Source organism: Pezoporus wallicus, unplaced genomic scaffold, assembly GCF_028554395.1.
Source record: "Pezoporus wallicus isolate ANWC-B61680 ecotype Strahan unplaced genomic scaffold, APGP_CSIRO_Pwel_v1 contig_15, whole genome shotgun sequence".
Lineage (NCBI taxonomy): Eukaryota > Metazoa > Chordata > Aves > Psittaciformes > Psittacidae > Pezoporus > Pezoporus wallicus.
This window is the reverse complement of record NW_026642870.1, coordinates 428,313-445,924: the sequence shown is the minus strand read 5'-3', so window position 1 is coordinate 445,924 and position 17,612 is coordinate 428,313. Positions and strand designations below refer to the sequence as shown.

At 46.8% G+C, this 17,612-nt stretch overlaps 1 protein-coding gene across 3 annotated transcripts in view; it reads right to left on the bottom strand.

Moving 5' to 3' along the window:
* Positions 1-17,612, bottom strand: part of ARHGEF4 (Rho guanine nucleotide exchange factor 4) — a 115,164-nt gene continuing 97,552 nt past the window's right edge. For all 3 annotated transcript variants that reach the window (XM_057432981.1, XM_057432984.1, XM_057432983.1), the window contains 9 exons: positions 9,851-10,030; positions 7,100-7,294; positions 5,913-6,092; positions 5,151-5,383; positions 4,317-4,446; positions 3,409-3,540; positions 1,605-1,848; positions 855-932; positions 1-432 (listed from right to left, as the gene is read on the bottom strand). In XM_057432981.1, the coding sequence (XP_057288964.1) occupies positions 275-432; positions 855-932; positions 1,605-1,848; positions 3,409-3,540; positions 4,317-4,446; positions 5,151-5,383; positions 5,913-6,092; positions 7,100-7,294; positions 9,851-10,030 (1,530 nt within the window). In that variant the 3' untranslated portion in view covers positions 1-274. The remainder of the gene's footprint in view (positions 433-854; positions 933-1,604; positions 1,849-3,408; positions 3,541-4,316; positions 4,447-5,150; positions 5,384-5,912; positions 6,093-7,099; positions 7,295-9,850; positions 10,031-17,612) is intronic.

Sequence of the window (17,612 nt, the reverse complement as noted above, 5' to 3'; positions counted from 1 at the left end):
ACAGCTGACACAAGGACATGAGCTCTTCCTGGAAGTCTGCCCCTTGGGCGCTGTGCAGGGCTGGCTCGATGGGACTGGCACCAACGCACAGGTGTGTGCAAGTGTCTCACCTCAGAGCCAGCGCAGCAGTTGGTTTGCAGCGTAAATAGGGAAGGCAGGAGCGTGTGTGCCATCCTCTGTAAACAAAGGATTGAAAGGAGCTGGGCTTCACCTTCCAGGACTGATGGATAAAGTGCTTTCTCAGAAGGGGTTCAGGCACAAACACGGGCTGCCCTCATTTCCGGAAGGGCGTCAGCCTGCTGATGTTCTGCCAGAAGTTCGAGGGCTTGCGCTTGGGCTCTGCCAGCATGAAGACTTGCTGCTGAGGGACCATAGTGGGCAGGGTGGGATGCTTCTGACGCATCAGGAAGTCATAGTATGGCCTGGTCACGGCTGTGAGAGAAGGAGATGGGAAGCATGTTAGTTGAGCACAGCTCCCTTCCCCATTCTCTGTTAGAGCTACTGTTAGGGAATAAGTTGGTTTGTCTTGGCATTATCTTTGGTTTCAGCACTGCTTTTTTTGATGCTATGTAAGCCCCAGAAATGTGAAGCATAACTGAAAGGTGGTTTCGAGTTGTAATGATCAGAGTCTACCTTGCCTGTTGTGCACAGGGCAGGCCTGTGGAGTCTCTTCTACTGCTTTGCCCTTGGGGCTTTCCTCTGTTAGACTGGTCGGGTTTGCAGCCATATCTTACTTTTGACTTACTTACTTATTGTGGAGTTTAGTCAAATAAATAAGGAGGCTGTAAATCCAGGTTCTAGAACCAGGTTCTGCCCTGGTTCTAGCAGCATGTCTGTCTTCAGGTGTGACTCACCCTTGGGCTTCCCAGTATGGTGCTGCTTGCTGGCATTCAGCATGGCTTGCTTTTTCTGCACCTCTGTGATCGAAAAACCTTGAAGATAAAAGAGTTTGTCAGTAGCAGCGGCTCCTCATTTTGTATCTCACGGGAAGATACTGGCACGTTAAGTCAGGGGAGTGTACGGGGGTAGGAAAATGCCTGGGCTGGGGAGGTCACAAACTAAAAGTCCTAAAGGTGGAAGCGGAACACACTGCTTCCCCCTGCACACCTTTCCCTCCCTTTCATGCAAGGGTTAATCCCTGCACTTGCCCCCATGCTTTGCTGGGTGAAGAAGCCAGTCCAGAGCAATTGTGGTTCAGATCTCATTAGATCACACAAGTCTGAATTAAGCAGGATTTGGACACAACTGTGAGAACCTTTGACTGAACAAGCTTTGTATAGATATGGTAAAGCTGGGCACTTAAACTGTACTGCAAAATAATGGAAGCTGTGTGATGTACTGACCATTTTGTCAGCCCTGAACTCATGAAAGACACATCCCCTTCCCTGAGGCCTTACTGCACTGTCTGCTCATGGGGGTTTGCATTTTTCTTTTGTTTCAATTGCAGAGATTGATTCTGAATGTGCAGTTCAGCAGCCTGGAGCTGGACAGGAGCAGGCACTGGCTTCCCCAGTTTCACTCCTGTGCACTGGCTGGGGGTTAAAAAAGGAAGGAAAAATCAAAGGAACAAACCCCCAGTGTGTCACAGCAGTGTTTTGCCATACCTGTCTCCTGGTCCAGCTGAACCTGTCTCCTTTCATTTTCAAATGCCTTCAGCCAGCGCTGTTTCTGCTCCGGCTTCTTTGCACAGAACAAGTGGACTTCCTCAGTGTCATGGCAGTGCAACTTAAATGCATTTTTCACGCTGATATTGAAGTCCTTGTCCTTCCCATCTTCTACATCCAGTATTTCCATGTCATCCATGTTGATCCGGCTCTTGTAATACAAGATGTCCCGGCGCAGGAGGTCCTGTAAGAGAGATCACAGACACTAATATAGATGTTATTGTTTACTGTCCTGTCCCTTCATTAAACATTAAACTTTTTCTTTGATATAATGCAGTATTTAATCTTGGCAGTCCTGTAAGAATAAAATGATTGTTAAATAAAATTGTAAATAAATTGTAAGAATAAAATGGAATTGAGTGTGGAATTGCAGAGTGCTGAGCTCCTGCTGGCACTGCTGGCAGTGAGGGGAATCTCACCATTTCTTTTTATGGTCAGGATAGGCTGGCATCTTCTGTTGTGAGCTACCAGCTGCCCTGCAGAGCTCTGAATGAGAAGGACGTAAGCTTTGATTGTTATACATGATCCCAATCCTCCTTAAGCCCATGTCAGGAAATCGTATTTGAATCCTACAGTTAAAATAGGAGAGAAGAAAAGAAAAGAGGAAAAGAAAAGAGGAGAGGAAAAAAGGGAAGAGAAAAGAGCACAGAGGAGATTTTAAGACAAAAGAATTTAAGAGAATAGAAGATTTGAAAAGAGACTTCTAAGAGAAGGGGAGAGGAGAGAAAAAAAAGAGAAAAGGAGAAGAGGTTTTTAAGAAAAGAGATATTTTAAAATCTGAAAAATATCCTGGCAACGATTCTCTTAAAGAGATTTTTTTTTTTTAAAGATTTAAAGAGAAGGGATTTTTAAGATATTTGGAGAGGTTTGAAGTAAAGAGAATTTAAGAGATTTGAAGAGAAAAGATATTAGAGGAGATTTGAAGAGATCTTAAGAGAGATTTGAAAACATTTTAAGCTATTTGAAGATAGATAAGAAATTTTAAGAGAATTGAGAGATTTTAAGCTATTTGAAGATATTTTTAAGAGATGAGAGTTGAAGAAAAGAGATTTGAAGAGATTTGAAGAGATTAAGAGAGCAGAAAAGATTAAGAGAATAGGTTTTTTAAGAAGAGAAGAGATTTTTGAAGAGATTTTAAGAGATTAGAAAAGATTTTAAGAGATTTCAAGAGGAGAAGAGATTTAAAGGGAAGGGAAGAGAAAGAGAGAAAGAAGGAATGAAAAAAGTCCTGCTTAGCTTTTGGGTTATGTGTTGGCAATGGAAAGTAAATTTGCCAGCAGTGCTGAAGCAGTGAGGGTCTCATGCCTAAATTACCTGGAGGAACCTGTATGCTCTGCAGCATGCAGAACCACCACCAGACATGTTCAGTTTTGAAATTCCAATGGGAGATGCCTTTCACTTTTTTTTATTTCATTATTTTCCCAATAAATAGGGTGACAGAAGTAAAATTGGTGGCATTGCCCATACTTGAGTTTTATAAAACAAACCCAGCCGTTAACCCTACAAGCAGTGCAATGCTCCCTCTCTTGCTCTAAGAATTAGGCCAGGAGTTCCTGTGGCTTATTGCTGTGGTCAGGTGCACAGAACACACCAAGGCTGTGCAGAGACTGCAGCGAATGCACTTTGTGCCAGAAGCACATGTAATGCCAGTGACTGTTAGGGAAAAAAAGGGTTAGAGAGGGAGGCTCAGTCAAGTTCTTTAGCACTGTAATAGACATCATTTGGGCCTGGTGGGTGGGGTTACCTTCTTGCAGCAGACGAGCTGGTGATCGAACAGGAAGAACATTCTCTGTTGGCTCTTGGCTTGCGGGTGGGAGAGTTTGGTTAATTCTCCAGAATAGATGAGTTCTGAGCTCCTGACTAGGACATCTTCACCCTGAGAACAGCACAAAGAACAGGTTGGGCTCAGCCACCTGAGCACAGGGGAGAAGTCCTTGGTGTCATAGGAGAACCAGTGTGGCCGGTGGGACCCAGTTCCTGCTGACACAACTCTTCTGGGGATGAGAAGGAGCCTCTGTGCTGGAGGACAGTCCCTGTCACATCAGGAGATACTGTGGACCCAGGGAACAGGAACTGAACTGGCTGAGAAAGTAGTGTGTTAAATGAAAAAAATATCCTTTTCCAGGGAGTCTGCTCAGGGCAGCTGATACATCCCCACTGTTAAAGGAGGCACATAAGCAGAGAGCTGAAGATTTAACCTGCCATCCCTGGGGAGGAAGTCTGGTTTTACTGAGCCTAGGGTTTAGGAAATCAGCAGGTTTATTTCTTTAATTTAGCATTTTTTTTCCAATGAGTCTCCAGGGACCCGTGGCTTCCTTTGTCACTCTATCAGAGCCTGTCTCTGTGCAAAAATAGGGTGACTTACTAGGCATTAAGGGGTAATTTTGCTTGTTTTGAGAGTGTGAAATCATTCAAGATAAAATGGGGGGCAAGAGGAGAATAATAGGATTTCATTAACCTACACAGTTATTTTATTCTGCAAGGGAAATGGGGAAGCAAAATTCCCAGGGAGCAGCTGGTCTGGCCGGGTTATGTGCTGGGCCTGTTCAGTTGGCTGCAGGTGTATTAGAACATCACATCTGGTTAAATGAATACAGATCCACACCCCACAAACAGTGAACACTGAATTCATGGGGGAAGGAAATCTCGTACCTCCCAGTCCTCTATGGAACTCTGCCACTGCGCAATCTTGTCAATGTTCTCCAGCCGCCGCTTTCTCTCGTTGATGAGCCGAGCAACGTTCTTCATGGCATTTAAGGCAGCTTCAACATCTTTAAAATCCCTAGGGTAAGGCAGAGGTGTTTGTTAGACATGATAAAATGACACACGTTTATTGTGCCAGTACACCAAAGCAGGGCACACTAGTACGGCCTAAGGCTGAAGAGCAGAAAACATGAGTCCCACTTGCAGTCCTATCCCAGCTGTTCTATACTGGAAGTTGGAGGCATGTGTTGCTGTGTGCAGATGCAGACTGGTTCTGAGGCACAGATGATAGCCTTGTAACAAATCCAGGCCCAATTTGTGGAAGAGAAGGGGGTAAGCAATCAAATTCAGCCACAGAGGTGTACATAGAAGTTCCTGGAACAAAGTTCCAAGCCTCATGGCTTTCCACAGCATAATACAATATATTCGTAATGCCTCTGTCCCATACAGGGACCAATTCCGTCACACACAGGTAAGGCAGGGTCAGCAATAACTCGCTTTAAGTAGGAGCTATTCCAGCTCAGTTCAGAGCCATGGGAAGGAGCCTTCTGCACAGTAGCACAGTTCACAACATCTGTGAGAATACAATACACACATCGTGCAAACACATCTGTGTACTGCATTAAGGAGCTTTCTGCTAAGAGGTGCTGGAGTACCTCTGCTCTGGAGACAAGCTGAGAGAGCTGGGGTTGTTAAGACCGCAGAAGAGAAGGTCCAGGGAAATCTTTTACCAGTCTTCCAATAACCTAAAAGAAACCAACAAGAAATCTGCTGCCGAACTACCTGTGCTGGGGGTTGGTGTACTTGAGCAGCTCCGCCAGTTGCAGTGGATATTTACAGATCTTTTGCACAGGAGTCAGCAGGAACCCATCCAGAGAGATGTCGATCATCTTCTGCAGCAGGCGGCAGGCTTCGAAGAAGTAGACATACTTGTTGACTTTGGTGAGGCGGGACAGCTCCATGCAGGCATTGGGGTGGTTGTTGCAGTATTCAGAGTATATCTGAAACTCTGTTTGCTGCAAGGGAAACAAAAGGAGTTACTGTCCCTCTTCTTTACCGTGGTAGCAGATCCTGTATCACATGGGGCTCTTTGGTAATTTGTATCCTCCCCAGGCTTTGAAGCCCAGAGACCTAAAGTTGGGGATGGGCAGGGAACATTCCAAGTTACAGCATGTGCAGCTTCCTGGAGCAACCGAGACCATTGCATGTCTTCTGGCCTGTGCTTAGCTCAATGTTTTTAATGACCTGAAAAAGCCACAGCTGTCAACTGAGGTCCAGCTCTGTATTGTGGAATCTTTCTACATTTTTGCCTGATGTCTGGCAGGGAGCACAGTGCTCAGAAGCTGAGCTGCTCAGAAAACGTTCTTTCCACAGCCACGAGAGCTAGAGGATGTTTCACTGCAGGGGCTGTATGGGGCAGGGTGGTGGCATTTAATTTGGGTGGGGTTTTTTTAAACAGAACATCAGTTCTCAGGTCAGTTTCTAAATCCTTTGGCTTAACCCATGCTCAGCTTCCCCTTTTCCCACGAAGTCAGGTTTACTTACATATTCCAAGAAGCATGAGCCAACCTCACTCAAGTGTGGGTGGTCTTTGTTGAATTTCTTCTCTAGTGCTTTAACAAACTTCTTCTGGCACCTGTAGATGTCCTCGATATTCCCAAAGATTGTCTTCAACTGTTCTTCCGTAAACATGTCTGCTCTTTTGCGGCACTGCTTAATGTAACCCTAGGAGGAAACCACATTGGAAAGCTTCCTGAGCATTTGCTCTGTGGCTATCAACAGAAACCCCTAAGGAGTACACCAGATTCCTGCACCCACTTCCTGCATAGGTGTATCCGTGTTTTAGCTATGATTTCCTCCAGTATCACCCAACTCATGGTAGAAATAGAAACCAAGCCGCAGTTACATCACTGCCTTTAACAATACTGTAACCCACACTCGAAGCTGAGTCCCAGAGCTGCTCTCTCCTGTTAAATCCACCTTTATCTGCCTGCAGGCTATGGGGTGTTCTGACCCGAGCACTGCTCCACTGATAGATTTAGATCAGTTAAATCCAGTTGCAGATCTGGTTGGGATGCCTGTGTTAGAAAATGCCTGGCTGCTGACTCAGGGGAGGAGGAGCGAACAAAGGACGCTGGGGGACGCTGCAGGAGGAAGGGCTTGCTTGGTAAGTGTGTGCTGCTTCACCCCAGCTGGCTCTCCTGAAAGGCTCTACAGGTCTGTCACTTGAGTGAAGAACTATGTTCCTGCAAAACTCGGATCAGTTACCTTCATGCACCCCAAGCACATGACAACATATCTCTTCTAGAAGAGGTGTTGCAATATTCAGCATATTCGCAAGTGAAAGACCTAATGGGCTGAACATCCCCGCTTGTTTTGATCTGAGCGTGACTTGCCTGAAGGCGAGAATTGCTGCTTATATTACCTCAGAACATACATTAAGGAGGACAGCAACACTAGACATTTACTCTGGCTTAGGAAATTCAATTAATTCCACTTAATCAGAGCTCAAGTGGGTGCTCCAAATACAGAGGCCGTTTGTGCAACTGCAGTAATGAATTGGCTTCTGTTTTCTGAGCATGCAGCACCATTTACCAGAGCAGGCTCTGATGGAAATACAGTCTCAGGAGAGTTACTTAACTGCTTAGGATCACTCTCTGGGCAATAATGGGACATAACTCTGCTGTCCTTCAAATGAATTCTTACATTCACTTCCCCCTTTATTCCGTTACCTCACAAATGTCCTTCAGATGCTTGATGTAGTCTCTCTCTGTGCTTATAATCTCATTGATGACGTTGGTCCTCATCTGGTCTTTGGTGGTCTGCCCCATCCCAAAGCGGCGGGCGCCACTGCTGGAGTCGTCCTCTTTGCCACCCTCTACCTTCAGGGGATAATCTTCCATAGGTTCATCCTGGTTGACTCGCAGCTGTGCGGACACAGAACACGTTCACTGTTTGCACTGCTAAATACAACTCCTCCAAGAAGTAGTTCAGGACAGTTGACTGAATGGCATACACAGACTGAGCTAGGATGAGGACTGAAGAGAGCTGCTACGTGCCCATTACCTGTAAACATATTTTACCCTTGGGGAAGCTAAGGCCAGACAGTCAGTTTTGGGAGGGTACTTTCAAGCTACGTGACAGCCTCTCAGACTGGTGTGATACCAGTGGTTTTAAGCAGGCATCTCTTGTGCACAGAAGTCACAGGAATAATATGGAGTCCTCCAGGAGAATACATAGAAAAATCAAGACAAAAATGGTTTATCAAGTGAAATCTGCTTAGGTGCTTGGGAGAGGGTGCTTAGGGAAGGACGGGGGAAACCAGCAAATAGCTGCTTTTAATGTAGGTTTACTGTTCTCACACTAGAAAGACCAGATGGCCTCTCAGTATCAAGTGCCCTGATATTATTTTAAGGGAATTTACTGTTAATAAAAAGCAGATACAGATGCCAGCGGGCATGAATGTGGTAAGGAACTGCATTACATTCCAGGGCTGTGTGTGAAACTCGTGGTTCAGTGCCCATCAGATGGCAGCATAGCATGAACAGAGAAAACCACCACCATTTGAGAGACGCTGTCCTACACAGTGTGTTGTCAACAGCAGCAAAGTACCTTAGTTAATAGCAGGCAATCACTGGTACATTTCACTTAAGGAGCTTTCTTTTATGTCGCAGTGCTGTAGCTCTCAGAGTGCCCATGGGGATATTTTGTACACAACTCTGATGATCAATCCCAGCACAGAGAAATGAAAACACTGAAGTAGGAACATGCACGACTATAGGCATTTGTAGTATAATGACATAGAATTGCCTTACATTTCTAATGCAATTTCTCCTAGGCAGGATTACTTACCACTTACAGATATAGCTACATATAAAAAGTAGTGCACATCCATGCCTTGTCAACATAGGCATAGATGACATTTACTGTTTACAGCAGGTGAAGCCCTCAAGGTGTGCAATCCTGGTTTTCCTTCACTGTGAGCTGAACATTGGCCAATCTTAAACTTGGACCTTGGCCTGAAACTTGTGTGGAGCGAGAGACCCACAAATGTAGCTGAGTCCTCAAGCACAGCAAGCTTCCCAGCAGGAAGCTGGAGACCCAGGGATGATTAGCAATAAATTTTCACTCACATGCTTGTGGTCCTGCGTATCCCTAATGGCTTGTGCTAGTCTGAAGTACCATCAGGGTTTTTTGCCAGCACAACAGTCTGACTTATCAGTAATGGGAAAGGAAAAGAGGCCTATGTTTTCACTGTGAAAAAAGCAGCTCTGTCCTCACCAGTGTGGAGCATTTGGTCCTGGCAACCTTGTAAAAACACCCACCGTGTGCAGTAGTCACCCAGCTGAGCCTGTCTCCTGCAATCTGTAAGAAAGCATTTCCAAACTTTTATAGCACTGTCTGCCCCACTTCTCCAAGGACTTTTGCTACAGACATCAGCTCACCTCAGGTCACCTCCTTTCATCCTTCACCTGCTTTGGGGTCACTTGTAATCTGAAGTGACCCAGATAAAGAGCTAAAGGGCTGACAATCTCTACCCTCAGGCACCCAATTACCCTTGCAGTATTGAGGAGCCTGTCCTGAAGTGGTGAAAGCACTGAAAACAGCCCTCGCCCAAAGAAAGAAAAAAAAAGCCTCTTTCCCTGTAGCACACGAGTGCACAGCAGTTTTACCCTCCACTTGCACAGAGAATTCCCACTGTCTCTCAGAATGCCCTGTGGGAATTAATCCAACCTCTGCAGTATAGAGCTGGGACTGTCTGGCCTTTTTCTACATAGCTATTTCTACATGGTCTTTGTAGCTGGCTCTGAGGGAAAGCCTTGGCCCACAAGCCATATCCTATCTCCCCTGATCAGTTCTTCCACATGACCTCCAAGGCATTTTCTGTGGGTTTCTCCTCCATTTTTGAATGCCTGGAATATCAGCCAGCAGCCTGATGTTTGTAAAACCCCACGGCTAAGAGAAGGTTCATGTGTGAGTCAGGTAGTTATATACTTTGGGGCTTGGCATTGCACTGGACCCAGCACAGATGGAGGAAGCTAAATTTGGTTCCATGGTCATCCATACTCTCCGAAGGGGACACTAAAATGAAGACCTCTGCCAACTGCATCTGGAATTCCTCTAGAAGAGTATCTGTTGGCTGCTCCTGTAGGGAATGCTGTGTGTTTGGGCACAAACTAGCCAATACGCATACGGGTAAGCAGGAGCTCAGGCTGCAAAGCACCATGCACAGCAACTCCAGAGGCAGGAAATGAGCCACCTGATTTGCTCATGTAAAGAGGGACGTGTCCACACTGGTGGCAGCTCAGGAGGGAGGGTGCAGCGTACCACAGCCATGTGTAGAGGAATAGTAACAAGACATGTTAAACTAACTATCTCTAGCAGGGAAAGTGCTGAGGAGTCACTATAGAAACACTAAACCTGGAGAAAAAGAACAAACACTTGGTGCTAATGGAAAGGCATAAGAAACATGAAGCTCTTACCCGTACAAAGCTGGCTGGAAACCAGCCTTCGCTGTCCAGAATCCTCCCCCACCACCACTCCTTGTTGGTAGCATCCATTACTTCAATGACATCGCCGGCCTTGAATCCCAACTCTTGGTCATCCATCGTGACATGGTCCCAGAGGGCTTCTGCATACACCACACTGCCATCACTGATGAGCTGTGGGCAGAACAAGTCAAACTGTCAGCTCCCTCCACAAAAGCAGCACAGTCCAACAGTGTGGCTGCAACTCTGCTGCTGAGCCAAACAAGTGCTGAGAACTGGTTACTCCCCATGAGCACATGAACTGGAGTTGCTGTTAGCCTGGCAGGTTCTTCAACTGATCTTGCTCTCAGTAGCATTTACTCAGAACCACCTGGACACAGTACATTTACTGCCATAAAGAACATGAGTTTGATGTTCTGGAATTTCTTACTGGTGGCTTTGCCTCAGCCAGCAAACAAGGCTCAGCGGTACACTGTGGGTGGGGGATGCTCTTGTGCTGCCAGTCTGGAAAGCCTTGGCATGAAACCTTGAGCATCAATGCTCAGAAACATACTTTCGAGCAGAAAGTGTTCCGAGACTACAGAACACATCTAAGATGGATACAGCCCTAAGTCTTTAAGGTGGTTAAACTTAGCACTTAAGCTTCTTAAAATGAGTCTCCTGGAGAGTTTTATTATACTGAGGGACAATGGTTATTAACTGCATATCACATAGGGGCCTACTCTAGGAAAGAAAGAACCCCCAACAATTACAAAACCAAAACAAAACCCCGCACGGCTTGAGGCTGTGAGGGGGCTCTTGAACACAGGGATGATTGTGCCTGATGCCATTCTCAACCATTCACACCTTAGCCATGGTGCAGTAAGGAACACTTGGGACCCCTTGTACTGCTGCATTTGTAAGCAAGTCCTGTGGGGCCCTACAACAGGAGTGACTACCTGACAGCCACAGGTTTATCATATCAGAGTCTGCTTTGAATGTCTTCAACTACAGAACACACACAGAGGCATCATGGGGTCTGAGCATGACTGAGAACACCACCATTTCCCCAAGAAAGCAGAGTGCACACTGGCATCCTGCTAAAAAGGACCCAGCCATTTTGGAGTCACAGCAAAGCCCTGTTTTTCTCCAGGAAAATGGTGCAGTGATAAATTCTGGGAGCAGTACAGACAGAGCAGTCTACAAGGCACAAGGGAGAAGGTGAAAACCGATAAGCCTGCTGTCCATGGCTTATCGAGCCACATTGCAGCAGCATCACCACAGCCATATAATGCACGTGTCATCTGTGCTGGGCACCTTAGCCTGCTGAGTCACACAGTTACTTATCTACTGCTCTGGGTCACTGTTTTTGCCTCTCCCCTAAGAAGAAAGATGCATGATGTAAAGGAATGTCAGGATAATCGTGCACACAGTAAATCAGGAGAGAGTTAATGAGGCATTTGAAAGAAAATCCAAATACAGTCTGCCTTTGGATAGCAAATGGCCCTCCACTGAACCAGAAACAGCTTAATGTACTGCTTCTATTCTGACAATAACAACAGGATGATGGGGAGGGAGAGGACATGAGATTCCCATTTATCTACACAGCCAGTGTGTTGGTGCTCCCCACACTGCCTTTTCTCCCTGCCCTAGATGCCCCACCATAGGGCTGGGTCCACCCTTACTGCAGGTTTCTGCTCTTCACAGAGGTAAGAAGTCACTGTGGAGAGGCCCAGCAAGCAAGGAATGCAAGGGACATGCTGCTGTCATACAGCCAGCCAGCGGCATGACAGTAAAATCATAGAATAGTTAGGATTGGAAAGGACCTTAAGATCATCAAGATTCAACCCCTCTACCATGGGCAGGGACACCTCACACTAAACCATGTCACCCAAGGCCTCGTCCAACCTGGCCTTGAACACTGCCAGGGATGGAGCATTCACAACCTCCCTGGGCAACCTATTCCAGTGCCTCACCACCCTAACAGGAAAGAACTTCTTCCATATATCCATTCTAAACTTCCCCTGTTTAAGTTTTAACCTGTTACCCCTTGTCCTGTCACTACAGTCCCTAATGAAGAGTCCCTTTCCAGCATCCTTACAGGCCCCCTTCAGATACTGGAAGGCTGCTATGAGGTCTCCACGCAGCCTTCTCTTCTCCAGGCTGAACAGCCCCAACTTCCTCAGCCTGTCTTCATGCGGGAGGTGCTCCAGTCCCCTGATCATCCTCGTGGCCCTTCTCTGGACTTGTCCCAACAGTTCCATGTCCTCTTTATGTTGAGGACACCAGAACTGCACACAATACTCCAGGTGAGGTCTCACAAGAGCAGAGTAGAGGGGCAGGATCACCTCCTTCGGCCTGCTGGTCACTCTCCTTTTGATACAGCCCAGGATACGGTTGGCTTTGTGGGCTGCAAGTGCACACTGAAGCCGGCTCATGTTCATTTTCTCATCGACCAACACCCCCAAGTCCTTCTCCATAGGGCTGCTCTGAATCTCTTCTCTGCCCAACCTGTAGCTGTGCCTGGGATTGCTCCGACCCAGGAGTCGGACCTTGCACTTGTCATGGTTAAACTTCATGAGGTTGGCATCAGCCCACCTCACAAGCGTGTCGAGGTCCCTCTGGATGGCATTCCTTCCCTCCAGGGTATCAACTGAACCACACAGCTTGGTGTCATCGGCAAACTTGCTGAGGGCGCACTCAATCCCACTGTCCATGTCAGCGACAAAGATGTTGAACAAGACCGGTCCCAACACCGATCCCTGAGGGACAGCACTCGTTACTGGTCTCCAGCCGGACATTGAGCCATTGACCACAACTCTTTGTGTGCGGCCATCCAGACAGTTCTTTATCCACCGAGTGGTCCATCCATCAAATTGATGTCTCTCCAATTTAGAGACAAGGATGTCGTGTGGGACAGTGTCAAACGCTTTACACAAGTCCAGGTAGATGACATCAACTGTTCTACCCCTGTCCATCGGTTCTGTAGCCCCATCATAGAAGGCCACCAAATTGGTCAGGCAGGATTTCCCCTTAGTGAAGCCATGCTGGCTGTCACCAAGCACCTTGTTGATTTTCATGTGCCTTAGCATGCCTTCCAGGAGAATCTGCTCCAAGGTTTTGCCAGGCACAGAGGTGAGACTGACTGGTCTGTAATTCCCCAGGCCATCCATTTTCCTTTCTTGAAAATGGGGGTTACATTTCCCTTTTTCCAGTCATCGGGAACTTCACCTGACTGCCATGATTTCTCAACTATGATGGCCAGCGGCTTCACAACTTCATTTGCCAGCTCCTTCAGGACCCATGGATGGATCTCATCAGGTCCTATGGACTTGTGCACGTTCAGGTTTTTAAGATGGTCTCGAACCAGATCCTCTCCTACAGTGGGCACAAGGTCTTCATTCTCACAGTCCCTGCATCTGCCTTTCAAGACTTGGGTGGTTTGGTCAGAGCCTTTGCCAGCGAAGACCGAGGCAAAGAAGTCATTCAGAACCTCAGCCTTCTCCAAATCCTGTGTAGCCAGTTCTCCTGAGAGCTTCCTGGGGGCCTACATTCTCCCTAGTCTGTTTTTTATTTGCTATGTACCTGTAGAATCCCTTCCTGTTATCCTTAACATCCCTAGCCAAGTTTAATTCTAACCGGGCCTTAGCTTTCCTAACCTGGTCCCTAGCTTCCCGGACAACATCCCTGTACTCTTCCCATGCCACCTGTCCTTGCTTCCACTTATTATAAGCCTCTTTTTTCATTTGAGTTTTCCTCAGGAGCTCCTTATCCATCCAAGGAGGTCTCCTGGCCCTCCTGCTGCACTTCGTTCTAGTTGGGATGCAACACTCCTGAGCTTGTAGCAGGTGATCCTTGATATTCCAAGGGTCTTACATGCTGCCTCACTGGTCTAGGTCCAGGAGCAGGCTGTCCGCATGTGCCAACAGATGGGTAAGCCCTACCACCAGGTCATACCAGAGTTGCTCTCATACTGTGCTGAGTTACACATCCCTGTGGGTAGGGGATCACTGCTGCTCAGGATATGAGCATAGACTAATAAATCTGTGGGAAGAGTGGGATTCAGCAGGCTTGTTCAAGCTACAAATTGTGACCAGCACATAAAGAATATTCTCTGAGATAAAAATATCTTTTTTGTGTGCTTAAATATGCCACTCTGAAACATTGCTCTGAGTACGATGTGGTAGCTGGCACACACACAGCTGTGACCAGAGAGGGACTAAATGGACTCCCTCCGTAGCCCTCTGATGATCACACACACAGAGCACTGATGATGTGAAGGCATTAACACCTTACAGTACCAAGCTGTCAGATCTCAGTATCTTGATGAGAAAACAAGAGATAAGTCTGACCTAGCATTAACAGCATGTTAGGGCTGACAGACCCAGCTCACAAGGGGATAGAGGCACATGGTTTATCTCAGAGTCACTGAAAGCCATGATGCTGATTAGTGAATCCTCAGCTGGTATTTTAAGCCACACGCTAATATTAATACCTTACATTTTCTCTATTCAGCAGCAGCCACACTGTAAACAAGATTTGCCTAATATAGAAAATCACAACTGGCTGATCACCAGCCTGGCCACATGGACACAGGCAAGCAGATAGGCCACTACCACAAAGTGGCAAAGGAGTAAACAAAAATACACCCGAAATACAGGCCAGGATTTGATTAACCCAACACCATGTTTGTAGGGAGGAATTACCAATATGGAATAAAGCAAGAAATAAAGGTTACAAAAATATTTTAGATACGGTTTAGACTGTCTCAGTTCAATTAGAACAGCAGCACTTGAAACACCTCCTGCAGGCCACAGGCGCTGCCTGATATCTCCTGCACCGCTTCAGTCTGCACTCCTATGCTGGGAGTGGGCAAGGGAGCAGATACCAGCCCTGAGAGGTGTTTAACACTCACCATGCTCAGTGCTCATTCTCCTACCTGCCCTCAATCTACACTGTGCCTTACACTATTCTTTCTCAATTGTATCTGGTCCAATTCCTGGGCAGATACACAAAAATCAAGTACACCCAGTGTAACAGTCCCCTTCCCAAAGCAAGCACTAAAGGGCAGCTCTGCGCCAGGACTCGCATTTCCATGGCAAAGAAGCAGCAACAGTAGTGCATGTGCCCACAGCAAGCATTGCTGCTCCAGCGGAGGCACAGCGTGCTGTAGCATCCTCTCTGAGGAGCACATAAACTGGGACTCTCACTGCCTACACCAGGAAGGATAAAACACACCAGCAGACAAAAAGCATTTCTGTAGATGTGTCAAAGCATGGCACAAGCAACCAGCTCTATATGTGAGAGCTGCTTATCTGCCAAAGAAGTGTGTATTAAAGGGAATGCTCACCATTTCCAAGCATGGCAGCTCCTCAGCTCAAAAGACTCACCACAGGTTTTGATCTTTGCAATTAAAACGTTTGAAAAACAACTGTTAATTTCCATATGAAACAACATTTATGTGTTGGCTTTGTAATATCTAGGACAACAACTTAGTACATGTTCTTGAAGAGCCCCAAAACAGTTTCTAGAAGACAAACGTTAGAAGACAGAATTCAGACTCAAGATACCCTACAGCTACCCAGTGACTGCAGCAGTGAAAACTAACAAAAATTGGCTGTTTCTCTTTGTTTAGTACAACAGTTAAGTTTGTAGACAGCAGTGTTTGCAATCCAAAGGCAGACTAACACTGATGCTTTGAAACTGGAAACTGTCTGCTCTGGGGCCCCCAACACAAAGAGGGATACTCAAGTGAGTCCAGAAGATGCCACAGAGATGCTCTGGAGCCAGGCTGAGAGAGCTGGGCTGGTTCAGCCTGGAGAAGAGAAGGCTCCTTAAGGGAGACGTTAGTGCAGCTCCAGTGCCTAAAGGGGCTACAGGAAACCTGGAGAGGGCCTTTGGACAAAGGCCTGTAGGGACAGGACAAGGGGGAATGGCTTTAACCTGACAGAGGGGAGATTTGGATTAGACATTGGGAAGAAATTCTTCCCTGTGAGGGTGGTGAAGCACTGGCACAGGGTGCCCAGAGAAGCTGTGGCTGTCTCTGCCCATGGCAGGGCGTTGGAACTGGACGAGCTATAAGGTCCCTCCCAAACCAAGCTATTCTGTGAGTCTGCAGCTCTAATATTGCATTGTGCATTGGCATTCCTGTGCACCTGTACCTGCCCATGCAGCCACAGCCTCACTGCTCATGTCCAAATACAGCAGGCACCAAGGGAAAGTGCCAGTACAGCAGAGCTTGTGCAGATTACTAAACATATCATAGGAAGGAGGAGGAGAGAGGATTGCAGCATCGTTCCTCCAAGCAATGTCTATGCAGAGGCAAAGAGCAAGTGCAGCCACAGCATTTGCAGATAGTTGCCCCAGATTAAGTCCATTCCGCATGGGCAAGCAGACCTGGCATGCCAAGGCCCTTGTCTGTGAGCTTGTTTGTATTCTAGCTACTCAGTCCCTGTTCTCTCAGGCTGGACACCTTAACATAATTACCTTGTATGTCCCGATCTTGTTCTGACAGGAGCTCCAGGCAATATTAACAGAGATAAAAGATCTCGACAACTTGCATAAGGAGAGATGAAGATGCCTTTTGGAAATATTTATCTTTGAGCTACTGGGTTCTATTTGAATAATATTTGAATAGCATTCTCTTGATAATGCCAAGTACACTGGATTGTATAAAGCTAAAATACAAGCCCAGGAGCATCAGAAAACACTGGGAACAGGGCAGTTCAGAGAGAAGGTGCCAATACAATGGAATTTACTTTTCAGCTCTGTGACCCTAAAACAGAAACCTGAACCCAAGCCGTTTCTGGTAAACTACAATGGTTGCTGGGAAGCCTGCATTCGTTGCCCAGCCCCTCCCAACTTGTGCATTATAGACTGAAGCTGAACTGGGTCAGCACATCAAACATTTACACCCTGCAGCAGTCCTGACCCCAGAGGCAAAGCCTCCCGCTCCCAGCTCCAGCTCTTTCACTACTCTGCCTCCTGAGCTCCTCTTCTGCCTTCCCACATGCAAAGTGCAGCAGAGGAGGTAAAGTTTTACTTGACTCTTGCTCCGAAGTAGTGCTTCATTTACACACTTACTTTTCCTGAACATGAGTAGAAGCCAGCTACCCTCTCCCCTGAACTGAACCCACAGGATAGGTTTTAAATTCTCCTGACAGCTTGCTCTAGCTTCCTCTCAGAACATTTTGCTTCACTGTTTAATGATGGACAAGAGAGATTAAATTTATCTCGGAGCTTCTGTCATCTGAACAGCAGGCATTTAGTCTGAATGAGTTATCTTGACTGTCTTTCTTGACTGTGGAGAGAGACAGGAACCCCAGGGAAGGGTTCTTCTTAGCATGATGAAATAACCATGCCCCTGGGGGCCCTGGCTCCCTCCACTGCCAGGTTGGAATTTGGGCTAGCCTTGCTAGACAATGCTAGCCTAGACTTGCTGCCTAGCTGCAGGGTGACAGAACCACTGACACAACTCCTCAGCCACAGCAAACACTTCATGGCTTGTTGCTGCTCCTCTGTCTAAATGCTTCATGATAATGCAAGTTCTCCTTGCCACAGCCTTACACCAGCCACGTGTCCCCACATGGGCAGTGGGTTGCATTCATTGTTTCAGAAGTACAGACCTGCACACCATGCAGTTGAGCCATGCCCTTAGTATTCGCTGTCCTCTTGCCTCCCATGTCAGCTGTATGTTTTCAGCACAGATTTTAGAACAGCAATTAAGGACAGTGAAGGACTCTCAGGCATTTAACAAACACTGCAGATCCCCATTCAA